This window comes from Pongo abelii, chromosome 21, assembly GCF_028885655.2.
Source record: "Pongo abelii isolate AG06213 chromosome 21, NHGRI_mPonAbe1-v2.0_pri, whole genome shotgun sequence".
In the NCBI taxonomy this organism is placed as follows: domain Eukaryota; kingdom Metazoa; phylum Chordata; class Mammalia; order Primates; family Hominidae; genus Pongo; species Pongo abelii.
Genome location: NC_072006.2, coordinates 49,886,171 through 49,910,659, shown reverse-complemented (window position 1 = coordinate 49,910,659; position 24,489 = coordinate 49,886,171). Strand labels below are relative to the sequence as shown.

General features: G+C 39.4%; 2 protein-coding genes across 3 annotated transcripts; one reads left to right on the top strand and one right to left on the bottom strand.

The window, feature by feature from the left end:
• Positions 1-23,358, top strand: WFDC9 (WAP four-disulfide core domain 9). The gene is made up of 5 exons (XM_002830357.5): positions 1-82; positions 16,612-16,703; positions 21,053-21,201; positions 22,487-22,634; positions 23,157-23,358. The coding sequence occupies exons 3-5, from the start codon at positions 21,111-21,113 to the stop codon at positions 23,185-23,187; spliced, it is 270 nt and encodes an 89-aa protein (XP_002830403.1). The 5' UTR covers positions 1-82; positions 16,612-16,703; positions 21,053-21,110; the 3' UTR covers positions 23,188-23,358.
• On the bottom strand, positions 89-1,534 carry WFDC10A (WAP four-disulfide core domain 10A). 2 transcript variants are annotated; one of them, XM_024239024.2, is made up of 2 exons: positions 1,369-1,534; positions 89-415 (listed from the first exon to the last, which is right to left on the bottom strand). In XM_024239024.2, exons 1-2 carry the CDS (start codon positions 1,457-1,459, stop codon positions 267-269), a joined length of 240 nt encoding a protein of 79 aa, XP_024094792.1. In that variant the 5' UTR covers positions 1,460-1,534; the 3' UTR covers positions 89-266. The 2 variants fall into 2 exon arrangements, with proteins under 2 accessions (XP_024094792.1, XP_024094793.1); XM_024239025.1 differs by having other exon boundaries at positions 267-397; positions 1,369-1,459.
• Positions 23,359-24,489: the final 1,131 nt, after the last annotated feature.

Sequence of the window (24,489 nt, the reverse complement as noted above, 5' to 3'; positions counted from 1 at the left end):
AACACCAGGACACAAGACGAGTGGGGCATCTTTGGGGGCCATAGTGGGCTCTCAATGATCACGTGCAGTGGCAGCGAAAGAGGTACGATCCCTGGGCATTTGTTCTGGTTTATTTGACAGGGACAAGGGGTTCAGACAGTAGAGAGGGCGGCATTCCTGTTGCTGTTCTTATGCTGGTGACTTGAGGTCCTTGTGCTTCGGATGTGGGCACAGTCTTGGATAGAGGAGTTGGGAAGCAGGATGCACATCTCAGCCCACTCTCCCACTCACAGGATGCTCATGCAAACATTCCCACAGTAGGTAGAACAGCATATGTTATTTGCTTGACAGTCTCGGTGAGATTCACATAAGTGTTTGCATAGATATGGTTTAGGCTGCTGCTGGCAGACTTTGATTTCTGGGGATAGCTGTGTTTCTGACAAGGAGAATAGAACAGTAAATAAATGCAGCTCCCTAGAGAACATTTTTCTCAAGCTGAAGCCTCCTCCAAACCCTTGAACCCAGGTCTCAGTCATGATACTCCTGGATTCCCTCTTCATAGAACTACCTTCCTGCCCATCACCAAATCCTAGTGATTGGTCATATTTTAAATCCTGTCTCTCTACTGTACACCTTGCCCCATTAGACCGCAATGTCTGGGCTTCCTGGACCTTCTCCATACACCAGCAATCAGAACTCCATCTCCCTTACTAGTCATGGCCTTGGTGAAGTCACCACCATAGAATCTACAGTCTGATCCTGAGAGCTCAAAGAAGCATGAGACATCTTTCAAACTCTCTCCTAGTCTCCGAATAGTAGAATTCAGAGATGAGGATCAACTTGCCTCTTGTCTCTCCCTCTCTTCTGCTGTCACTGTCTCTAGTCTTCCTGCCCCTTCTTTAGTTCCCTTTCCACCACCACTCTCCTTGTCCCTTTGACGATAACCTTAACTTGGCTCTGTGTACCCCAACTTTTGCTTATGTCCTATTTCCCTACACTTATACCCATTCTACAGCTACACCTACCGTCATAACCACTTCTGAATCTTTACTCCTCACAAATGTGCATAAATCAAATAATAATTGTCTTGCTTTCCCACTGGATTCTCAGCCCTGGTGCACCTTTCACTATGGGATGTGCCATTTCTCTCTAAGTATTGAGAAGGAACAGCAAAATATGCAGGTTTCTTCTTCATTCCCATTACTATTCCCAGGGCCAGCTAAGGGGCTGGAGGGCCATGGTTTGGGACAGTCCAGAGTCTACACAACATTGTGATCAGAGCTGGATATGCAGAGAGTTTCCAACTCCTAGGTCCTACTCAGACTGGACACAGGCCCTCCATTCCCCCTACCCAATTCCCCCTCACCCATCCAGCAGCCCATCACCTACTCTGCATCCTCTTCTTGTCATGGTATCCTCCCTGGGCCTGCAGCAGCAGCACACAGAGAACCAGGACAGGCAGCAGAGTCTGGGGTGCCATGACTCTGACCAGATCGTGAGCCCTAAGTCTGTCCAGGTTGTCACAGACTTCCCTGCAGAGCTGCCTATGGAGAGTGAAGGAAGGAAAGAAGGACTGGTCTTTAGCTCCTCGCTGCCTCCACTGGCCAAGTCGGGGCAGAGCAAGAGAGTCCTTGCTTCCTCCTTTTGCTTGCCCCAGGCCTTGTCCTTCTTCATGTGGGGTAGGGTTTCCACAGGAATGACGCCTCCTCCTCTCACATAACCAGTCTTGTGTTCTTGCCAATAGAATGAAAGATATCATTTATTTCTGCTTTCTAATTACAAAATGTTTTATGGAAAAAAGAAAAGAAAAAATATATTTTTAAAAAGAGTTGCTTAGAATTAACTGATGTTTCATTGCATTATCTTTTAGTTTCTCTCCATATTTAATATAAACAATCCTTTTAATATAAACAACTTTTGTTACCTATTTTTGCCACCCTTATTTAATCATGTAGGTATTTCTCAAAATGTGGATTTTCATAATTGCACAGCTCTCACTTAAATGCTAATAATCAAGTATTTGTATTGTACTAATTACTAATAATCTAGAGAATGTCATATTGAGCATTTTTATTTATAAATCTTTGATTTCTTTAGACTAAGAGAGCTAGAATTCCTGAGTGAAAAAGTAGCTGTTTCATATATAAATGTATATAAACACATACACACATATACATATACAAATTTAAACACATATATACACACAGAAAGAGAGACTATTGTAGGGCATGGGACAGAAGGGCTAATGGAGAAACATAGTAAATATCTTAGAGCTCAGATAGGGGAGAGACCTATCAGTCAAAGGCTTGGCAGGCTGTCCAGGAGGAGGTGGTCACTGACCTTGAATATCATGAAGGAAATGAACTCTCAGAAGTGAAGATGTTTCTTCTTCCCTAACAGGAGAAAGAGGGGACAACCTAGGGTCACTGGACTCCCAATAGGCATGCAAGCTGGGAAGATCACCCTCTTCCTCTGACGATGATAATCTTCTAAAGATTTGAACCTCATTCTGACATTCTGAACTCCTAATGCAGTCTCCTTCAGTCCACAGTTGTAATTTACATTCAAAGGAAGCTCTCTAGCCTTTCCCCCATATCTCACCTTATGCACCTTCCTCTGTATCCTTTGCGATATCCTTTATAATTCAAAAATTCTGATATTTGTACGTGTAGTTTACAGAGTGGTATTTGACTCTTCCCAAAGGCTCTCTCTTTCCTAGTTTTTCTTTTTCTCCACCCATAAATGGACAATTTAGAGACTGGATACTGTCATAATTATCCTAGCAAAGAGGGGTTATATAGAGGAGAATCATCATCTCAAATAGAAGCTGCATTTTCCTTACCCAAGCACCTTGCAGCCAGTGCCACAATGTAAATATTTTGGCTGACAGACTTGTCACTACTAGGTCAAGACCCTAAGAAGATGGCAAGTCTCTTTCACACCTTTTTCTTTTCCACCAGCTCAGTATAGATGACAACAAGGTTCTAGAGCCTAGTGAAGCCAAAAGATGAAAGGAGCCTGGGTCCTTGACTTCTTTTATCACATGAAAAAAGGATACCCATTGTTTTAGAACACTCATCTTGAATTATTATTTGAGCAAGAAATAAAAAGTATATTGTATTTCAGTCATTATGTGATGGAGGCTTTCTGCTAAAGCAGTCTAGTCAACATTGTGGCAGGCCCAAGTACTGAAAAATTTATAAGGGGAAGGATTTATGGGTATATAGAAGGTCTATACTTTATACGTTCAAATTATTGATAGAGTAGTAAATTTAGTAAAGAGATGGGCAATTTGAACATTATGATTAATAAGCTTGACTTAATTAAAATATACAGAAGTCTGCATAGAAAAACTAGAGGAATACATTTTTCTCAAGCACAAATAAAACATGTACAAAAAATGACTATATATTAGGCTATAAAAAAAGTCTGAACAAAATTTTAAAGAATTATATCACAAAGGACATAGTTTCAGACTATAATGGAAATAATTAGAAATTAGTCTAAAAAAAAGACAATTACTCAAAACTGAACAGAAATTTCAAATTAAAATGTATAAGTCAGAGCTTCCAGGTGGCTACCACTGAACACTTAGAGGTTGTTGGAGAGCAGCATGCTCATGGAGGGCATGGAAGCTCTCTAGCCTTTCCCCATATCTCACCTTATGCACCTCTTCCTCTGTATCCTTTGTGATATCCTTTATAATTCAAAAACCTAGAGGAAATGGATAAATTCTTGAACACATACAACCTACCAACACTGAACCAAAAAGAAACAGAAGAACCTGAACAGACGAATAACAAGTAAGGAGATTGAATCAGTAATAAAAAGTCTCCCCCAAAACAAAAGTCCAGAACCATATGGCTTTACCACCAAATTCTATGACCATTTAAATGTAAATTAATACCAATTCTTCTCAAACTATTCCAAAAAATTGATGCAGCAGGAATTCTTCTTAGCTCACTTTTATGAGGCCCGCATAACCTTAATACCAAAACCAGACAATAACAAGACAGCATAAAGAAACCCACAGGCCAATATTCCTGATGAAAATAGGTGCAAAAGTCCTCAACAAAATACTAACAAACCCAATTCAACAACACATCAAAAAGATAATGTAGCATGATCAAGTGGGATTTATCATACGAATGCAAGAATGGCTCAATGTACACAAATCAATAAATGTGATACTTCACATCAACAGAATCAGGGACAAAACCATATGGTAATCTCAGTAGATACAGAAAAAGCATTTGATAAAATTCAACACTACTTTATGATAAAAACTTCCAATAAATTATGTATGAAAGGAAAGCACCTCCACATAATAAAGATCATATATGACAAACCCACAGCTAACAACATACTTAACGGTGAAAAGCTGAAAACTTTTCCTCTAAGAACTAAAACAAGATATAGGGGAAAGGCTAGGGAGCCTCCATGCCCCTCCATGAGCATGCTGCTCACTTTACCCACTCTTATTCAACGTAGTACTGGAAGTCCTAGTTAGATCAATCATGAAAGAGAAAACAATAAAGGACATCAAAATTGGAAAAGAGGAAGTCACATTTACCCTGTTTGCAGACAATCTCTTATGTAGAGAAAAACTTAGACTCTACCAAGAAACTTGTAGAACTCATAAACAAATTCAGTAAAGTTACAGGATACAAAATAAACATACAAGTCAGTGGTGTTTCTATGCACAATGAACTAGTTAAAAAAAGAGACCAAGAGGGCAATCCCATTTATAACAGCTACAAATAAATACCTAGGAATAAATTTAACCAAGGACATAAAAGACTTCTCCATTGAAAACTACAAAACACTGATAAAAGAAATTGAAGAGGATACAAACAAATGGAAAAACTTCCCATGTTCATAGATGGAAAGAATTAATGTTTTTAAAATTACCATACTACCCTAAACCATCGACAGAGTCAATGCAATCCCTATTAAAATACCAGTGACATTCTTCACAGTAATATAAAATAAATCCTAAAATATGTATGGAACCACAAACATCCTAGAATAGCCAAAGCAATCCTTAACAAAAAGAACAAAGCTGGAGGGAACAGGTTTCAAGACTTCCAAATATACTACCAAGCTCTAGTAACCAAAATAGCATAGCACTGGCATAAAAACAGACATGTAGACTAATAGAATAGAATAGAGAGGGCCAGGTGCAGTGGCTCATGCCTGTAATCCCAGCATTTTGGGAGACCGAGGCAGGTGGATCACATGAGGTCAGGTGTTCGAGATCAGCCTGGCCAACATAGCAAAACCCCATCTCTACTAAAAGTACAAAAATTAAATGAACATGGTGGTGCATGCCTGTAGTCTCTACTCTACTCGGGAGGCTGAGGCAGGAGAATCACTTGAACCTGGGAGGCAGAGGTTGCAGTGAGCCAAGATTGTGCCACTACACTCCAGCTGGGCAACAAGAGCAAGACTCTGTCTCAAAAAAAAAAAAAAAAAAAAAAAAAAAAGAATAGAGAACCTAGAAATAAATCCATGCATCTATAGCCAACTTATTTTTGACAAAGATGCCAAGAACATTCACTGGGGAAAGGATAGTCTCTTCAGTAAATGGTGCTAGGAAAACTGGATATCCATATGCAGAATAATGAAATTAGACCTTCACCTCTCACCCTATACAAAAATCAGCTAAAAATGGATTAAAGATCTAAAGGTAAAACCTGAAACTGTAAAACTACTAGAAGAAAACATAGGGGAAATACTTCAGGACATTTTCATGATCTTACAAAAAGATTTTTAATATAAGATCTCACAACTATGGGCAACAAAAGCAAAAATAGGTAAATTGGATTATATCAAACTAAAAAGCTGCTGCACAGCAAAGGAAACAACACATTGAAAAGACAATCTACAGAATGAGAGAAAATATTTTCAAAGTATTTGATATGGTTTGGCTGTGTCTCCACCCAAATCTCATCTTGAATTCTAATCCCCATGTGTGGAGTGAGGGACCTGATAGGAGGTGATTGGATCATAAGGGCAGTTTCCCCCATGCTGTTCTTATGATAGCAAGGGAGTTGTCACGAGATCTGATTGTTTACAAGGTGCAGTTTCCCCCACATGAGCTCTCTCTCCTACCACCATGTAGGACGTGCCTTGCTTCCCTTCACCTTCTGACATGATTTTAAGTTTCCTGAGGCCTCCCCAGCCATGTGGAACTGTGAGTAAATTAAACCTCTTTTGTTTATAAATTACCCAGTCTCAGGTAGTATCTTCATAGCAATCTGAGAACAGACTAATACACTATTCATTTGACAGGGGATTAATATCCAGAATATACAAGAAACTCAAACATCTCAACAGCAAAAACACAAACAATCAAATTTAAAAAATGGGCAAATGATCTGAACAGACAATTCACAAAAGACGACATACAAATGACCAACAAATATATGAAAAAAATGACTTCATTTTTCTCTCAACATCACTAATCATCGGGGAAATTCAAGTTAAAACTATAATGAGGTATCATCTCACTCCAGTCAGGATCGCTACAATAATAACAAAATGACAAAAAATAACAAGTGCTGTTGACCTTGTGGAGAAAGGGGAACTGTTATACACTGTTGGTGGGAATATAAATTAGTACAGTCACTATGGAGAATGGTATTGCAATTTCTGAAAAGCCTACACATAGAACTCCACTACCATATGACCCAGAAATCCCACTACTAGGTATTTATCCAAAGGAAAGGAAATCAGCATATCAACATAAGTACCCCCATGTTTATTGCAGCACTATTCACAATAGCCAAGATATAGACTCAACCCAGGTGTCTAACAACCGAGGAATGGAGAAAGAAAATACGATACATATACACAACACTATCCTATTCAGCCATAAAAAAGAATAAAATCCTGTTGTTCATGGCACCATGGCTGAAACTGGAGGACATTATATTCTGTGAAATAGCCAGGAACAGAAAATTAAACAACACATATTCTCACTCATATCTGGAGAAAAGTTGATCTCATGGAAGTAAAAAGTAGAACAGCAGGTACTAGAAGCTAGGAAGCATAGTGGGAAGGGGAAGATAGGGAGAGTTTTTTTGTTTTTTGAGACAGAGTCTCGCTCTGTCACCTAGGCTGGAGTGCAGTGGGATGATCTCGACTCACTGCAACTTCCGCCTCCTAGGTTCAAGCCATTCTCCTGCCTCAGCCTCCCGAGTAGCTGGGACTACAGGCACGTGCCACCATGCCCGGCTAATTTTTGTATTTTTAGTAGAGATGGGTGTTTCATCATGCTGGCCAGGCTGGTCTTGAACTCCTGACCTTGTGATCCGCCTGCCTCAGCCTCCCAATGTGCTGGGATAACAGGCGTGATCCACTGCGCCCAGTGGGAGAGATTTGTTAAAGGATACAACGTCATAGCTAGACAGGAGGAATAAGTTCTAGTGTTCTATAGCACTGTAGGATGAGCATACGTAAGAATAATATATAATTTCAAATAGCTAGAAGGAAGATATTGAATGTTCCCAACACAAAGAAATGATAAATGTTTGAGATGACGGGTATGCTAATTACCCTGATCTAATCACTATACATTATACATATTGAAACATCACTATGTATGACATAAATATGTAAAATTACTACTTGTCAATTTAAAAAAATTTTTTTTTTTTTTTGAGATGGAGTTTTGCTCTTGTTGCCCAGGCTGGAGTGAAGTGGCATGATCTCGGCTCACTGCAACCTCTGCCCCCCGAGTTAAAGTGATTCTCCTGCCTCAACCTCCTGAGTAGCTGGGATTACAGGTGCCCGCCACCACACCTGGCTAACTTTTGTATTTTTAATAGAGACGGGTTTTTACCATGTTGGCCAGGCTGGTCCCGAACTCCTAACCTCAGGTGGTCCACCTGCCTCGGCCTCCCAAAGTGTTAGGATTACAGGCATGAGCCACCACGCCTGGCCTAAAAACATCCAAAACCTACACCACAGATCTGATTTTTCTGCACAAACAAAAGAATAAGAGGAGTTGCTTGATGTGCCATCTGAAATAAAGATGCAAGAAAATCCAGATTAATTTTGGGATCTTTGTAACAATCCCCAAATCCTTGAAGCTTCCATCTGTTTGCTATTTTCCTGGCCTAATTTTGTTTTCCTTGGTGAATAACTGTATGACCATTATAATGAAATGTGTCAGCTTGGGCTCCTCTGAATTTCTCTCTGGGTGTTTTACCCAGATCTTCATAGCTAGATTGTCAGCTGGTCCCATCCATTAGTTTCCCCCTCACTCCTGAGCCATTTCTCAAACATGCACACTTAGCTTAACTTAACCTAAACTGTTTTAGGTTTGACTATACAAATCTGTGTAGGTTTGCATCACCTCCCCCTTCAAGTTGAGCTGGTTAATGGAATGAGAGTAACAAACCTATGCTTCCTTTTGGCCTTCAAATCAAACCTAGCAGTGAACATCACATTTACATGAAATGTTTCTGCACTCACATTGAATGACTGATAGCAAATAATACAGAATTAATTAAAATCATGCATAAAATAGACATAATTAATATATATAAATAGATTAGAGTAGATATTGGCATCATTTATTTCCGGATTTTGATGGCTATGTTGTGTTTATGTAGAAGAACTTGTCTTTCTTTATAGAAAATGTACATGACAGCATTGGGGGTGATTGGGCACCAGTAAGCAACTGACTCTCAAATGTTTCAGGGAAAAGAAAAGTTATTTTTACTGTACTTTCAGCTTTTCTGCTACTTTAAGATTGTTTCAAAATAAAAAGGAAGATTAAGGTATGTGGAAGTGAGAGGTATAAGTGTAAACATCCAAATAGTAGTTCTAAAAGAAAAAGATTTAGCAGGTTAAAAAATATTTAATGAAACAATGCATTGAAGTTGCCCCAAATGAAAGAACTATTAAAGATCTCAGATTGGAAATGATCATAAAAGAATAGAGAAAGAAAACTTGCATATCTAGCCACATTATAAAATGTAGGAACATCAAATACAAATAAATTTTAAAATATTCTATAGAGAAAGATTAGATCACCCAAAGAAGAAGAATAATCAGACTGAGATTAGACTTTTAAATAGTGACAATAGGACAAGAAATCAATAGAGTAGCATTTGCAAGATGTTTAAGGTAAAAACTTTTCAAGTGAAAATTTACAACCTGAACTATGAGGGTACAATAAAATTGTTCTAAGACATACAAAACATCAGAATGCTTACCACACAAAGACCCTTTTTGAAAGCCTGCTTGAAGGATGTGCTCCACTAGGAAAATAAATCTAGAACCACTATACAAAAGTATATGGGCAATATGAGTGAATATGCTGGGGGTTCCCAAGGCTATCCCCAGGTTCAGTGCTTTACTAGGAGGACTCACAGGACTCAGCACGTAGTTCTTCTTGCAGCTATGATTTATTACAGTGAAAGGCTACAAAGCAAAGTCAACAAAGGGAAAAGGTGCAAGGGGCAAAGTCCAGAGGAAATCAGGTGCATGCTTCCAAGTGTCTTCTCCCAGTGACCAGTGGAGTCACACAGGGCAGGCTGAATTCCCCCATCTATCAGTTGTGACAACATGTGTGAAGTGTTGTCTACCAGGGGAGCTCATGAGAGACAAACACAGTGTCCAAGGTTTCTATTGGGGGCTGGTCATATAGCAGCTTCTGCCTAGTGTGTACCAAAATTCCAGACTCCCAAAATAAAAGCAGATGTCTACCATAAACCAAGTTGTTTGTACAAACGGTTGAGGCACAGTGAGCCATACTTGTTTGTCCTGAGAACAATGGGAACTTTCTCAAAATTCAGGCTTATGGATGCCAACCAAGAGCCAACCTTGTAAGAAGGAGTTTTAAAGATAGCAACTGCAGGCCTGCCACGTCAACAATTTTGCACAGTGAGACGTCAATTCATAAAGTTTGGTGTTGTCTAAAAATTTAGGGATTAAGAAGAAAGTGGAAGGAAGAGATAGAAAGAATAAGAGAATAAAACACCAATATCTATTATAATCATGAACTAAAAACTGTCTAGAAAATATCAACAAGGTCAGAAGGTAAACTAAAGGGAACAGTTAGCATACTGAAAGAGCTGTCTTATTTTAGGAAACCTTAGAAGTTTTGGAAATCTTTAAGACTACATGGAAAAGTAATGTGGGCTTAAATAAAAAATCCTCTAAGGGATCAGAATACAATAATGGCTTTTAAAATAGTAGAAGATATTTCATTCATCCAATAGATGTCTGAAGAGAGAAATAAAAACAAATATTTAAAAAGCGTGATAAATTAAAAATATGAAATAAGATGCCAGAGATAGGCCCTAACATAAGATTGTTTTCTATAAGAATATTTATTAAAGGTAAATGGGTTAGAGACATTTATTAAAAGACAGAGACTCTCAGATTAAAATTTTTAAATGATTTAACAATGTGTGGTTTCCCAAAAGTAAACAAGTAATTTAAAATAAAGGAATAAAAAAGGATGCCCCACCAAATATGAATTAAAAAGAAAGATGATATAATAATTTAAATATCATATAATATAATTAACATTCAACATAGAGGACATGACACAATTTAGACAAAAATATTTTATACTGGTAAAGAAAAACAGATCAAGAAACCTTAACAATTGTATATATGTGTACACACACACGCACGCAAAATGGCCTCAATAAATGAAAATAAATTATCTATACAAAGTTGTAGATTGAGCAGGTTTTTCTGTTTGAGACAGAGTATCACTCTGTCACCCAGGCTGGAGTGCAGTGGTGCTATCTTGGCTCACTGCAAACTCTGCCTCCTGGATTGAAGTGATTCTCATGCTTCAGCCTCCCGAATAGCTGGGATTACAGGTGTGCGCCACCGCACCCAACTAATTTTTGTAATTTTAGTGGAGACAGGGTTTCTCCATGTTGGCCAGGCTGGTCTTGAACTCCTGGCCTCAAGCGATCCACCCGCCTCTGCCTCCAAAAGTGCTGGTATGAGCCACCGCACCCGGCCCAGTTGAGCAGGTTTGGGTACTTAGTTACAATGACTTAGATTACAAAGAAAGCCTAAAAAATTCCAAATGATTAATGCCATACAATATTTTCTTTTGAAAATGCAGGAAAATAGAAAATCAATGCCAAAAACAAATCCCATATGTCTGAAAAACAAATAACACTACTTAATAATCCATGGCTCTCATACTTAAAAATACTTACGAAGTATTTAAACTGGATGATCATAACTATACTTACATGCCTGTCTTCCTCTCTCTTTTGTGATATTTTTCTTTCCTTTTCTTTTTTGTTGAGACAGAATCTCGCTCTGTGACCCGGGCTATAGTGCAATGGCACGATCTCGACTCACTGCAACCTCTGCCTCCTGGGTTCAAGTAATTCTCCTGCCTCAGCCTCCTGAGTAGCTGGGATTACAGGCACTCACCACCACGGCCGGCTAATTTTTTGTATTTTTAGTAGAGACGAGGTTTCACCATGTTGGTCAGGCTGTTCTCGAACTCCTGACCTCCGGTAATCCACCTGCTTCAGCCTCCCAAAGTGCTGGGATTATGGGCATGAGCCACCGCGCCCGGCTGTGCTATTTTTCGTGTATGTTACATCTTTATGTTTTAAGCCTAACAATACAATTGAATGATTATAATCATTGTTTTATACAGTTGTCATTCCAATCTGTTAAAAATTATTAATATCAGATTTTATATTTACCCACATAATTACTTTTATCTGTCCTCTTTGTTTCTTAATGTAGATCTCATTACTACCTGATGTCTTTTCTTTTTAGCTTTAAAGCTTTTCTCTAGTATTTCTTGAAAGGCAGACCTGGTAGCAACAAATTCTCTCAGTCTTTGTTTTTCTGGGAATGTCTTTATTTTACCTTCATTAGGAAAGGATAGTTTTGCTGGATACAGAATTATTGGATACAGTATTTCAGATACTGCACTGGGAAATTCTCAACTAAAATAGAAGAGTGTACAGATTGTCCTAAATTCTGCATAGCTTGATCCAGAATCATGAGTGGCAGGAGTCCTTGGCACTCCTCAGCTACTCATTAGTGACTGTGCTCCTCAGATAGACCATCAAGGATCTCCAGCATCTGGGCCACACAGAGCAAAAGACTATGATCGTCATGCATGGAATGCATGCATCATCATGCATCATTTTCCTGCCATATAAATAAATGTCTTAGAAATCCATAATTCAGTCACTCTAGGTTTGGCACCATTTTCAGTCCCTGTCAAAATTTCCTTCAGTTTGTTCTCACACCTTTTTACCTTGGTTCCAAAGCTCTTTGTCTCTGTACTGGTCCACCTTCCTCAGCCAAGTCCCTGGAGTCCAGACATATACTTCCTGCCCCTCAGTGCACTCAACACACAGGCATACCTCATTTTATTACACTTTGCTTTATTAATTAATTTTTGCTTTATGGATGTTGCAAGTTTTACAAATTGAAGGTCTGCAGCAACCCTGGATTGAGCAAGTCTTTTGGCACCATTTTTCCAACAGCATGTGCTCACTTATGTCTTTGTGTCACATTTTAGTAATTCTCAAAATGTTTAAAACTTTATTATTATTCTTATCATTATATCTGTAAGGTGATCTGTGATCAATGATTTTTGTTGTTACTATTGTAATTGCTTTGGAGTGCCACCAGCTGTGCCCATAGGACATGGCGAACAATAAATGTGTGTGTGCTCTGACTGCTCCGCTGACTGGTCATTTGCCAGTCTTGCTCCCTCTTCTCAGCCTCTTTATTCCCTGAGACACAACAATATTGAAATTAGGCCAATTAATAACCCCGCAACAGAATCTAAATGTTCAAGTGAAAGGAAGAGTCCCACATTTCTCACTTTAAATAAAAAACTAGAAAAATAATTAATCTTAGTGAGGAAGGCATGTTAACAGCTGAGATAGGCTGAAAGCTAGGCCTCTTGTACCAAACAGCCAAGTTGTGAATGCAAAGGAAAAGTTATTGATGGAAATTAAAAGTGCTACTCTGTGAACACAGAAACGATAAGAAGCAAAACAGCTCTATTGCTGATATGGAGAAGGTTTTAGTGATCTGGACAGAAGATCAAACCAGCCACAACATTCCCTTAAGCCAAAACCTCGTCCAGAGAAAGACCCCAACTCTTCAATTTTATGAAGGCTGAGAGAGGTGAGGAAGCTGCAGCAGAAAAGTTTGAAGCTAGCAGAGGTTGGTTCAGAGGGTTAAGGAAGGAAGCCCTCTCTAAAACACAAAAGGGCAATGTGAAGCAGCAAGTGCTGATGGAGAAGCTACATAGCAAGTTATCCGGAAGATCTACCTAAGATACTGTTGGCCCTTTAACAACACAGATTTGAACTGTGCGGGTTCATTATACATCCTCAAGGACCTTTATGATGATCCACTTCCATTTAATAAATACTAAATATGTTTTTTCTTCCTTATGATTTTCTTAATAACATTTTTTCTCTAGCTTACTTTCTTGTAAGAGTAAATAGTATACAAAATACATATAGCATACAAAATATGTGTTAATCAAATGTTTATGTTATTAGTAAGGCTTCTGGTCAACAGTAGGCTATTGGTCAGGCATGATGGTGCACACCTATACTTTCAGCTACTCAGGAGGTTGAGTAGGGGAAGACTGCTTGAGCCAGTAGTTTGAGACTAGCCTGGGCAACATAGCAAGACCCCATCTCAATAAAAAGAACATTTCAGGCATGCTGGTGTGTGTCTGTAGTCCTAGCTACTCGGGAGGATGAAGAAGGAGGATAGCTTGGAGCGGGGAGTTTGAGACAAGCCTAGGGAACATAGCAAGACCCTGTCTCTAAAATTAAAAATAAACCAGTGGGCTGTTAGTAGTTAGGTTTTTGAGGAGTCAAAAGTTATACATGGATTTTCTTTTTTTATTTTTTTTTGAGATGGAGTCTCACTCTGTCACCCAGGCTAGAGTGCAGTGGCACAATCTGTGCTCACTACAACCTCCGCCTCCTGGGTTCAAGTGACTCTCCTGCCTCAGCCTTCTGAATAGCTGGGACTACAGGTGCCTACCACCATGCCAGGCTAATTTTTGTATTTTTAGTAGAGATGGGGTTTCACCATATTGGCCAGGCTGGTCTCGAACTTCTGACCTTGTGATCTGCCCGCTTTGGCCTCCCAAAGTGCTGGGATTACAGGCATGAGCCACTGCACCTGGCCTATACATAGATTTTCAACTGTGCAGGAGTTCAGTACCCCAACTCCCATTTTGTTCAAGGGTCAACTGTAATTGATGAAGGTGGCTACAATAGACATCAGATTTTCAATGAAGACACAACAGCCTTATATTGGAAGAAGATGCCATCTAGAACTTTCATAGATAGAAGTCCATGCCTGGCTTCAAAACTTCAAAAGACAGACTGACTTTCTTGCTAGGGGCCAGTGCAGCTGGTGACTTAAAGTAATAATGAGCCAAAGCTCATTTATCATTTCAAAAATCTTAGAGCCCTTACAAACTATGCTAACTCTGCTCTTTCTCTGCTCTATAAATGAAACAGCAAAGCCTGCGTGACAGCATGGTATACTGAATATTTTAAGCCCACTGTGGAGGCCTACTGCTCAGAAAAAAAGATTTTGGTCACTCAAGAGCTCTGATGGAGCTATATGAAGAGATTAATGTTTTCATGCCTGCTAACAACATTCATTCTTCAGCCCATGGACCAAGGGATAATTTTTACTTTCAAGTCAAAATTATTTAAAACATACATCTTGTAAGGCTATAGCTACCATAGATAGTAATTTCCCTGATGGATCTGGGCAAAGTAAATTAAAAAATTCCTGGAAAAGATTCACTATTCTAGATACCATGATTCATGGAAGGAGGTCAACATGGCAGTACTAACAGCAGTCTGGAAGAATTTGATTCCAATCCTTATAAATGACTTTGAGGGTTTCAAGACTTCAGTGGAGGAAGTCACTGCAAATGTGATGAAAATAGCAACAATGAGAATTAGAAGTGCAGCCTGAAATGTGACCGACTTGCTGCAATCTCATGAGAAAACTTGAGTGGATGAGGAGTTGCTTCTTACAGATGAGCAAAGAAAGTGGTTTCTTTGAATGGAATCTGCTCCTGGTGAAGATGCTGTGAACGTTGTTGGAATGATGACAAAGGATTCAGAATATTGCATAAACTTAGATAAACCAGCAGCACAGTTTGAGAGGATTGACTGAAATTTTGAAAGAAGTTCTATTGTGTGTAAAATGCTATCAAACAGCATTGCATGCTATGGAGAAATCTTTCTTGAAAGGATCAATCAATTGGTGTGGCAAACATCATTGTTGTCTTATTTTAATAAATTGCCACAGCCACCCCAACCCTCAGCAGCCACCACCCTGATCAGTCAACAACCATCAACATTGAGGGAAGACCCTCCACCAGCAAAAAGATGATGACTTGTTGAAGGCTCAGATAATCATTAGCAATTTTTAGTAGTAAAGTATTTTAAAATTATGGTATGCACAGTATTTTTTATGCATAATGCTATTGAACACTTGACAGACTAGAGCATAGTGTAAACATACCTTAATATTTTAATAAGTAATAATGAAATTCATCATAAGAAAACTATTAGAAACTGTTTAGAATATGAAAGAGGTACAGTTGTATACTAAAACATATACAGATATTGTATCAGGAATTTGCAAATTTTACTAGCTTTTTCAGAGAAACAACTTTCAACTATTAAATATTTCATTTTCTAGTTTAAATAAATATATAAATAAAAGACTTCAGGAAAACATACTTTTCATATGCACTGGGAAGCCAAAAAGGGCACGTGGCTCACTTTATTGCAATATTATCTTTATTATGGTAACCTGAAACTGAACCTGAAATATCTCCGAGGTATGCCTGTATCCTAGGAAGAATTTTATATTGACATCTCCTGTCACTGTATATAATATTCCTGCAGACAGGCTTTGAGAGAAGGTTTACCCCTTGGAAGTCCCTGCCTCCTGCCCATTTGACTGTTCTCTTTTCTCATGAGCTAGTGATCTCCAAATCATGTGTATTATGTGCCCAATATAATGCCCTTCCCTGACATTTGGTGAACAAATCCCTTTGCACCTCAACCAACAAGCTCATAGCAAGAACTTGGTGCTGGATTTGGTCACGTCACTTCCTTCATTTGCTAGGTGGTCATCTACTTTTTCTAAAATTCTTCCTATTCAGTCTCTTTTTAGCTATATAAAAGAGGGCATTTGGTGGGAGATGATGTTATGATTTTATTGGTAAAAGAGAGAATCAATACTGAGAAAGACGGAATGTTAAATAGACAGACAAGAGGTCAAAGGTCAATGTAGACTGTTCCCAACTTTCTTTGTATGAATGGACTGAGATGTATTTGAGAAAGACTTTGGGGACATGTACTTTGGGTCTGCTGGGGGTGGCCTGAGCTGCAATCTAGGCACACAATGTTCTTCCCAGCTTATCAGAAGATCCCACGTGTACTTAAGAAAATCAAGTACGTCTGGACGGGTGAATATCAAAGGAAAGAATCTGTGATACAGCCAACACGCACTTTCTGTGTAGAAATTAAAAATCGGTCACAACCAAAATCACCATTAAGTTTCTGGCCTTTGGACATTGTTTTTCTGCTCTTCTGCCCCCAGTTCGAGCCTCACTTCAAACAACTTCATAATAAGAGGCCGGAAAAGAGCTGTCAGCCAGTTACTACAGACACTCAACTCAGACACCTCCAGAGGTAGGTGGGGATAAAGGTCTTGAGACATGAGCTTCTATTTGTGGCTTGCTTGGATTAATTCCTAGCCCAGATGGTGTCACTATTCCTGTGAGGTAGGGATTATTGTCGCTTTTGTTCAAATAAGAAAATTGAGAGGGGGTGACATGAGCTGTCTGAGGTTCCATAGGTAAAAGGGACAGAAACTAAACAAGATTTCAGCATTCCTGACACTAAATCCAGCACACTCTCCTCTTTAACATTATCTGGAAAGCCAGATGGTGGAGAGCAGTAGTTCTATGTCTTTCTGATCCTGGGGGCTCTTTGAATTGTCCTGCAGTTTGTCTCAGGATAACCAAAGAATTCACAGCACTCTGTACATGAGAAGTTGAGAAGTACCCAGCCTGGGCATAATGATGTTTCTTTTGTCTGGGATCATTTAGTACACTTAGGGGTGTGCAAAAAAGGGGACTAGGCATCCTCAGATTCCTGAACACCTTTAAGGGGCAAGGGGCAAGTAAGAAATGAAGAAAACTAGAGTAAGAATGAGGCCGTGTGAATGAACAGATTTCAAAGCTCTGGAAAACTTGGGTCTAGGGTGGTATTTTGGAATACAAAGAAACAGCCTCATGGAACCCAATGCTTTGGATTTATGGTGTTCCTGTCACTGTATATCAGTATTCCTCCTTCTTTATGCAAAGGGCTGGTACCAGGAATCCAGAGGCCTACTGCAATCCATGCCCACTTTCACCCAGTTACCTCATCCCTCACATCCCCGGCTGTAAGCAGATAACAGAGTATCTCCATGGTTCACCTGTCTTGCCATGTGCTGGTATATTCACATAGGCAGAAGAATACTGAGGTTCTCAAGGACTCAGGCTCAAGGAATGAGTATCTTGCCATTGCTAGCTAGCAAGAGCAGGAGATTAGGGAGAGAAACGAAGGAAGAGAAGCCCTTAAATTGTAGATCAGATCAGATATTTGTGTGTGGCGGGGGGGTTCTACCCTTAGATGCTTATTCCTGCTCTCCAAGCTTCTGCATTAAGAACCTGTGTCTCTGCCAGCTTACCTAAGCATGACTTGATGAAGTTGCCAAGCTAAGATGTTGTTGCTTTTGCTTCTGCTCAAATCTCTTAAAAATGATTTGTCTAAAAGTCAATACATCTAATGACATGTGCCTAAAACTTGTATTTTTCACCTTCCAAATTTCACAGAAGCTAAGAGGAGAATACATTTTCACAGTCTCCTCTGAAAAATTCAGCACCGTTAAAATTTTTCTAGTATTACCCCTGCTTTTGAGCAGAGTCATTTTGGTGGATTCATCTAGAGCAGCATTGCTCAGTAGAACTTTCTGTGATGATGGAAAGGCTCCACGCCTGAGAAATGAGGAATGTTAAATAGGACACACAAGAAGTCAAAGGTTGATGTAGACTGTTCTCATCGTCCTATGTATGAATGGATTGAGATGCATCAGAGAAAGACTTTGGGGACAATAGCCACTAACTACATGTGACCATTGAATACTTGAAATGACTGGAAACTGAATTTTGATTTAATTTAATGAGTTTAAATAGTCATATGTGGCTAGTGGCTACCACACTGGACATCGCAGATAAATCTCTTTTGCTTCATTGAAAACTTCTGAACTAATATAAAGACTTTCAGGCAGAGGGAAAATCACTGCCTTGTTACATGCAATTCATGTCAGAATTTTATCCTTTTCTTTGACTTTTATTTTCCTTCCTATTTGGTTCTAGAAAGGTAGAGCAATAGATAGAGAATGAGAGGGGTAGATGGGAGAAGGCTGGGAAGTTTCCATTGTAATTAGGCTCCTCTTCCACTCTTCTGTTATTTATAGTTCAAATTTTTCTCTTTTCTAATTATAGTGGCTTAAACACTTGAAATAATGTTAAAAAGTAGTCCTAATAGTGCATAGTTTTTTTCCTATTTCTAATTTTAATGGGAGTACTTTAAGTTTTATAACATGGAATGCTGGCTTTTGGATTGCAATAGTTACATTTTTACAGTGTTAAGAAAATGTCTATCTATTCCATTTTATTAAGATTTTTCTGCTGTTCCCATACTCCAGTTTCCCTTACCCCTCAGCTGTCACTCAGCTGCAGGCTATTTTATTTTCTTCCATTTCCTTATTTTTCTCCTTACCACTGATTACCATCTATGCATTTCCTTATCTTGTTTAACTAGAATACCAGTTGTATGAATGGGAGGATTTTTTTGTCTGTTTTGTTCACCACTATATTCCAATATCCAGAACTTGGAATACAGTTAGGCACTTAATAAGTACTTATTGAGTGAATGAACTCCCCCACATCTCCCTCCACACACAGAGGCATAGATTCTAAACAGATTAAAATGTTAAGTGTAAAAAAAAAAAGTAAAAAGAAAAAAATTGTAATTGAAAATAGTTTTCAAATATCCAGAGGAGGATATTCTGAGCTTAATGATGACAGTTAACATTTATGAAGTATATACTATATTCCAGGTCCTATGCTTAGTGTTTCATACATATTATTTAATCTTCCCAGTGACCCTATGAGATGAGTATTGATATTTTTTTCTGTAATATGGATGGGGAAAACCAGGCTCTGGGGATTATGTGACTGGCCCAGGCTCCACAGCTAGGAGTTGGGGGGGTTGGGATTCTAATTCAAGCCTATCTGACTCTGGGGCCCATGTTCTTTCCTCTTAAAATACCCATCAGCAAATAGTGTGGTGATGAAAATTACCTTTGTATAGCCTAGAGTAGAACAAGGGGTGGAGGGACATGCATTTGATATCCAGTAGGTGGAAATGTAACCTAACCCTTAGTGAGAAAAATGTGGCGGCAATTATCCGAAGTCTGGGAAATACAATGGCTTTTGCCTAGAAATCTTTCTCCATTAACTCATGCTATAAAAATAACAATATATGTACCAAAGCTTTAACTATAAGGAGGTTCATCAGGACATTTTTATAACAAGAAGAAATTGAAACTATTCAGGTCTTGATGATATGAGGAAATGATAATAATATGTATGACTGAATTCTTGTCATGACTTGTACGATGTGAGCATATTTTTGCCTCCCCTGTATATTTTATTCAGAATTGTTAGTTTATTTCCTTGCTTCTTCAGGAAAATTTAGGTAGGTCTCCACAAATTTTATGTGATTCTCCAGTCATGAAACATCTTCTCAATATAATAAGTAAAATGTGCAGGCCCATGAAATTAGTCACAACTACACAAATTGTTCAGAACTATGGATTCCTCCCTCCCTCAGAAGCTCCAGTTATGGAACAAGATGTGGTGAATCTCTCTCCCCCGCCACCCACCACCCCCGCTGTGGCTCTTTGTAATTCTATTCCTCCACCCACTCTGGACTAAAGCAAGTTTCTGTCTCCTATGGAGTAGAGGGAGGACAGACCAATAAGAGTAGTAGGAAAGTTCTTGTATAATAGATACTGTCATGAGCTGGTTCTGTGCTTCTGGTCTTGACTCTTTCGTGGGAGATTTCAAGGGTTCATTGGAGATAAGAAATGTCGTCTGGCCATTTATAGTTCAGATACTTCACAAATTACAGCCCTCTTCTCTGCTACTACAGGCCACTTTGGCCAGATTTAAAGTCACCCTTTAAAGTCTTCAGTCATGATTCAAGTCTACTGTGTTCCCATAGACTTCTGGGATCACATAGCAAGCTCAATGAGTCGTATTCATAAAACCTTTTCTCTCAACTTGGAATTAGAAGGCAGCATTCCGGCTTTCATGAGCAAAGCTTTTTACTAATAAAATCTCCTTCGAAATCTTCTCTACAATTCCTCCAACTTTGGACCATCTTAGTGCATTAAAGTTTTGAGTCTCCTAACAGTTCTTGGCCATCATCTTTTCTCAAGTCCTGTTATCTATCTGTAATTCCCTCTTAGATTGCTTTAGTGCCTTTTGTCTTAGGATCTTCACTAAAACTTCTTTACATCATCATGTTTCATATGCTTTAAAATAAAATATCAGGACACTTGATGTGTCCAATTTCATAAAAATAATGACAACATAAAAGTATAGACATATATTGTCTCTAGATGGTGGAATTGCTAATGCTTATTTATTTCCTCTTTGTATTTTTTATTTTACAAATTGTATAATCTGAGGATTTATTATTTTTAATCAGAAAGGAGCAATTCATTTTAAAAAGGAATAATTTTGCAAAGGAAGGGGTATGTAATATAAGATGAGAAGAAACCTGGGGAAGTCACTGGCTAGCCTGGGAGTTGGTTGGTATGCTACTGGGTACTAGAAAGGGAAAGAATAACATGATAGTCATACACACTTTCCCCCTGTTGCTTACCCTATTCTCCTCAATCCATTTTCTACCTCTAGCAGCATTGGGAAAAGACTTGTGTTCTGCCAGAACTTAACCCAAACACACACAGAGAGCACCATGAAGCCCTGGATTCTTCTACTCATCATGTTCATCTCTGGAGTTGTGATACTTCTGCCTGTGCTGGGAAGCTTCTGCACCAAAGATCCCTGTGGGTGGTGTGAAAAGGGATGGGGTGCTCTGCCCAGTCCTGGGATGTCTGTTGTAGCTGATTCAGGGTCTACATTTCAAGAATCAGCCTTTAAAGGATCTCTCCTTAAGTAGAGATATTCAAGCAAGATTAGGTTAGACGTTCCCAATTCCTTTAAGTTTTCTCTTTCAGCTCTGAAAGCAACACTAGCTATGTGAAAAGGGAACATATCTTTTGTCTATATTCCATCAGCTAGCAGGAAATAATATTTTCCAATATCAGACCAGTAGAGGAAAAACCAACACAGAGCTTCCCTCCAAGCCCATATTTTCAGAATCTTTGTGCCTCAGTTGGGTGAGCCTTTGATGAATGCCAAAAGGGTAATATTTAACACGTTAATTTAGTTGGAGGGGAAGAGTCTTTTAGAACATGAAAAATGGAAAAGACAAATTAAAGGCTCCTTAGTGGGTCAAAGTTTGGGTTCATATGATAAGAAAATGTGGACAACGAAGGCACTGAGCAGGAGGGTTGTGGGCCAGGGAAATAAACGAAATTTATGGAGAGACTGACTGCTTAGGTGGCATCATCAGAGAAACAAATAGAAGGGGAGAAAAATGGCTGGGCATGGTGGCTAACACCTGTAATCCCAGCACTTTTGGAGGCTGAGGTGGGCGGATCACGAGGTCAGGGGTTCGAGACTGCCCAACCAACATGGTGAAACCCCGTCTCTATTAAGATACAAAAAATTAGCCAGGCATGGTGGTGTGCTCCTGTAATCCCAGCTACTCAGGAGGCTGAGGCAGGAGAATCACTTGAACCCGGGAAGTGGAGGTTGCAGTGAGCCGAGATCGTGCCATTGCACTCCAGCCTGGGTGACAGGGCAAGACTCTGTATCAAAAAAAAAAAAAAAAAGAAGGGGAGAAAAATAAGTTTCTATTCTCCCTTGGCTTAGTTTCCCATTCTGCAAATTGGCTATGGAAATTGGAGTTAGAGGATATTGCAGGCCCTGAAATCTAAGGTTACATGAGAATAAATGTGGTGGTTGCTGTCATATATGGTCAGGGTGTCCCAGGTCCTATCTTTAGAATCTGAAATGCTGTAGGGACATGTAGACGGAGGAACACAGGCCATGCAAGGATGGTCTTGTGACAAGACACTGGTTATAATTTGAGGAAGGGATTTTCTTGGAAGGCAGAGAAATACTTTGTGGCTTGGAGCTCAAGTTTCAGAAGGGATTGTTAAGCTTAAAAAGGGTTTCTTGTCTGAGTTGTGAATAGATGGACCCTGCTAACTTCTTCCATCTCAGTTCTAGATATGATAAGAGAAACCGAGCAGTGCTGGGTACAGCCTCCATATAAGTACTGTAAGAGAAGGTGTACTAAAATAATGACTTGTGTACGTCCAAATCATACATGCTGCTGGACCTACTGTGGAAACATCTGCTTAGACAATGAGTGAGTTGGTTGGGGTGGGAAGGCTAGGGCCTGGGCATGCTTCATCACTGGTCCTTACCCACTATTCAAAAGACCGCAGCCACCCAAACCCTGGTTAAATAAATAGGCAGCAAAAGACAATGTCCTCCTATCTCCAAACCTAGGCTGCTCCTCACTGCAAAATAAACCAAGACACCGACATGAGGTCCTCTACTTTTTTCTTCACTCTTATTCAGTTCCTTTTGCTTCCCTCAACACATCACCCATCAGTTCATACATCCCTCCTTTATCCAAAGTTCCAATTACTAACCCCTTAGTTGGACCTCTCCATGGGCCCTCTACTCTCAGCCAGGCCCAAGGAGACCTGGTATCTATCTGTCTGTTCAGTTGGCAAACATCTTGGGGGAAATTGCTTAAAAGTGGGTAACTTCTGATTTAACAGAAGAATTGCTGTCCTTTTTTATCTGGGGACTAGGGTGCTATTAATTTTAGAAATGGATTTCTCCCAGGATTCTTGACTTTTGACTAACTTTTCTCTTCTAGAGAGCCCCTTAAATCAATGCTAAACCCCTAGGTTCTATTGGCTGATCACTACTGCGGGCTGAAGGATGACCACCTGGTCTAAGAAGAGTGCTGCCTACTTCCTTCTTGGGACACCCACTGGCTCTAGCTGGTAACCTTTCTACTATTTCCTTGACCTCTTTAGCCTGAATCTTTTGTCAAATAAACTGCTACATCAACCTGAGGGCTCTGCATATTTTTTTTTAACTTCCTCCCTATGACTTAATTTCCCTCATTGCAATCCTCAGCAGTCCCAACAGTTATTCCCATTCAATCATGGGCAGAGGTGCCCAATTCTGCCTTCCCAGTTAGACCCATGTATGAACCAGTTTGGTTAATTGCTGGAGCAAATATTTAAGCAGATTTATACAAACCTCATGGGGTTAATGCAGTTAACCCATGAAAAGTTATTCTCATTCACAATGCGTTTCACTGAGGGTGGTCAGTGGGCAGTCATCCCTGCCATAATTCAAGGAATGTAGCTCCTTAAATCTGTAGCTCTGTCATCTCCCAGGGGCTTCTCTACTGGCTCCTCTACATTCAACCAGCAATAGGGAAAGAAAGGTATCATGGGGGCTCATACAGAAGCTTTTAAAGGGCTAGGCCTAGAAGCAAAGTTTATTATTTAAATCCATATTCCATTGACCATAATACAGTCATATGGTCCCACATATTTGCAAAGGAGACTGGGAAATGTAATCTAGCTGTTTTCTCAAGAAGAACAGAGAATGGGATTTGGCAAGTACTTGGCAATCTGTGACCTGTCTACTCATGAAAAGCCAGACTCCTCAACACAGACCCAAGACCCTGGCCTCCATATCACCCTGTCCAATGAAATACATTTAATCAAATTGTTAAAAGCCTGGGTTAAGGAAGGAATTCTGAAAGCAGCAAGAGAAAAGCAACTCATCACATATAAGGGAACCCCCATACAATTATCAGCAGATTTCTCAGCAGATAACTTGCAGGCCAGGAGGGAGTAAGACAACATAATCAAAGTAGTGTGAGAAAAAACTTGCCAACTAAGATTACTATACCTAGCAAAATTATCCTTTAAAAATAAAGTACTGATAAAACATTTCCTAGACAAAAACTGAGGAAGTTTGTCACCACTAGCCTGCCTTATAAGAAATCTTTAGAGGGTTCTTGAAATTGAAATGAAGAGTTGGGCACAATGGCTCACACCTACAATCCCAGCACTTTGGGAGGCTGAGGTGGGAGGATTCCTTGAGGTCAGGAGTTTGAGACCAGCCTGGCCAACATGGTGAAACCTCATCTCTACTAAAAAAAATACAAAAGTTAGCTAGGTATGATG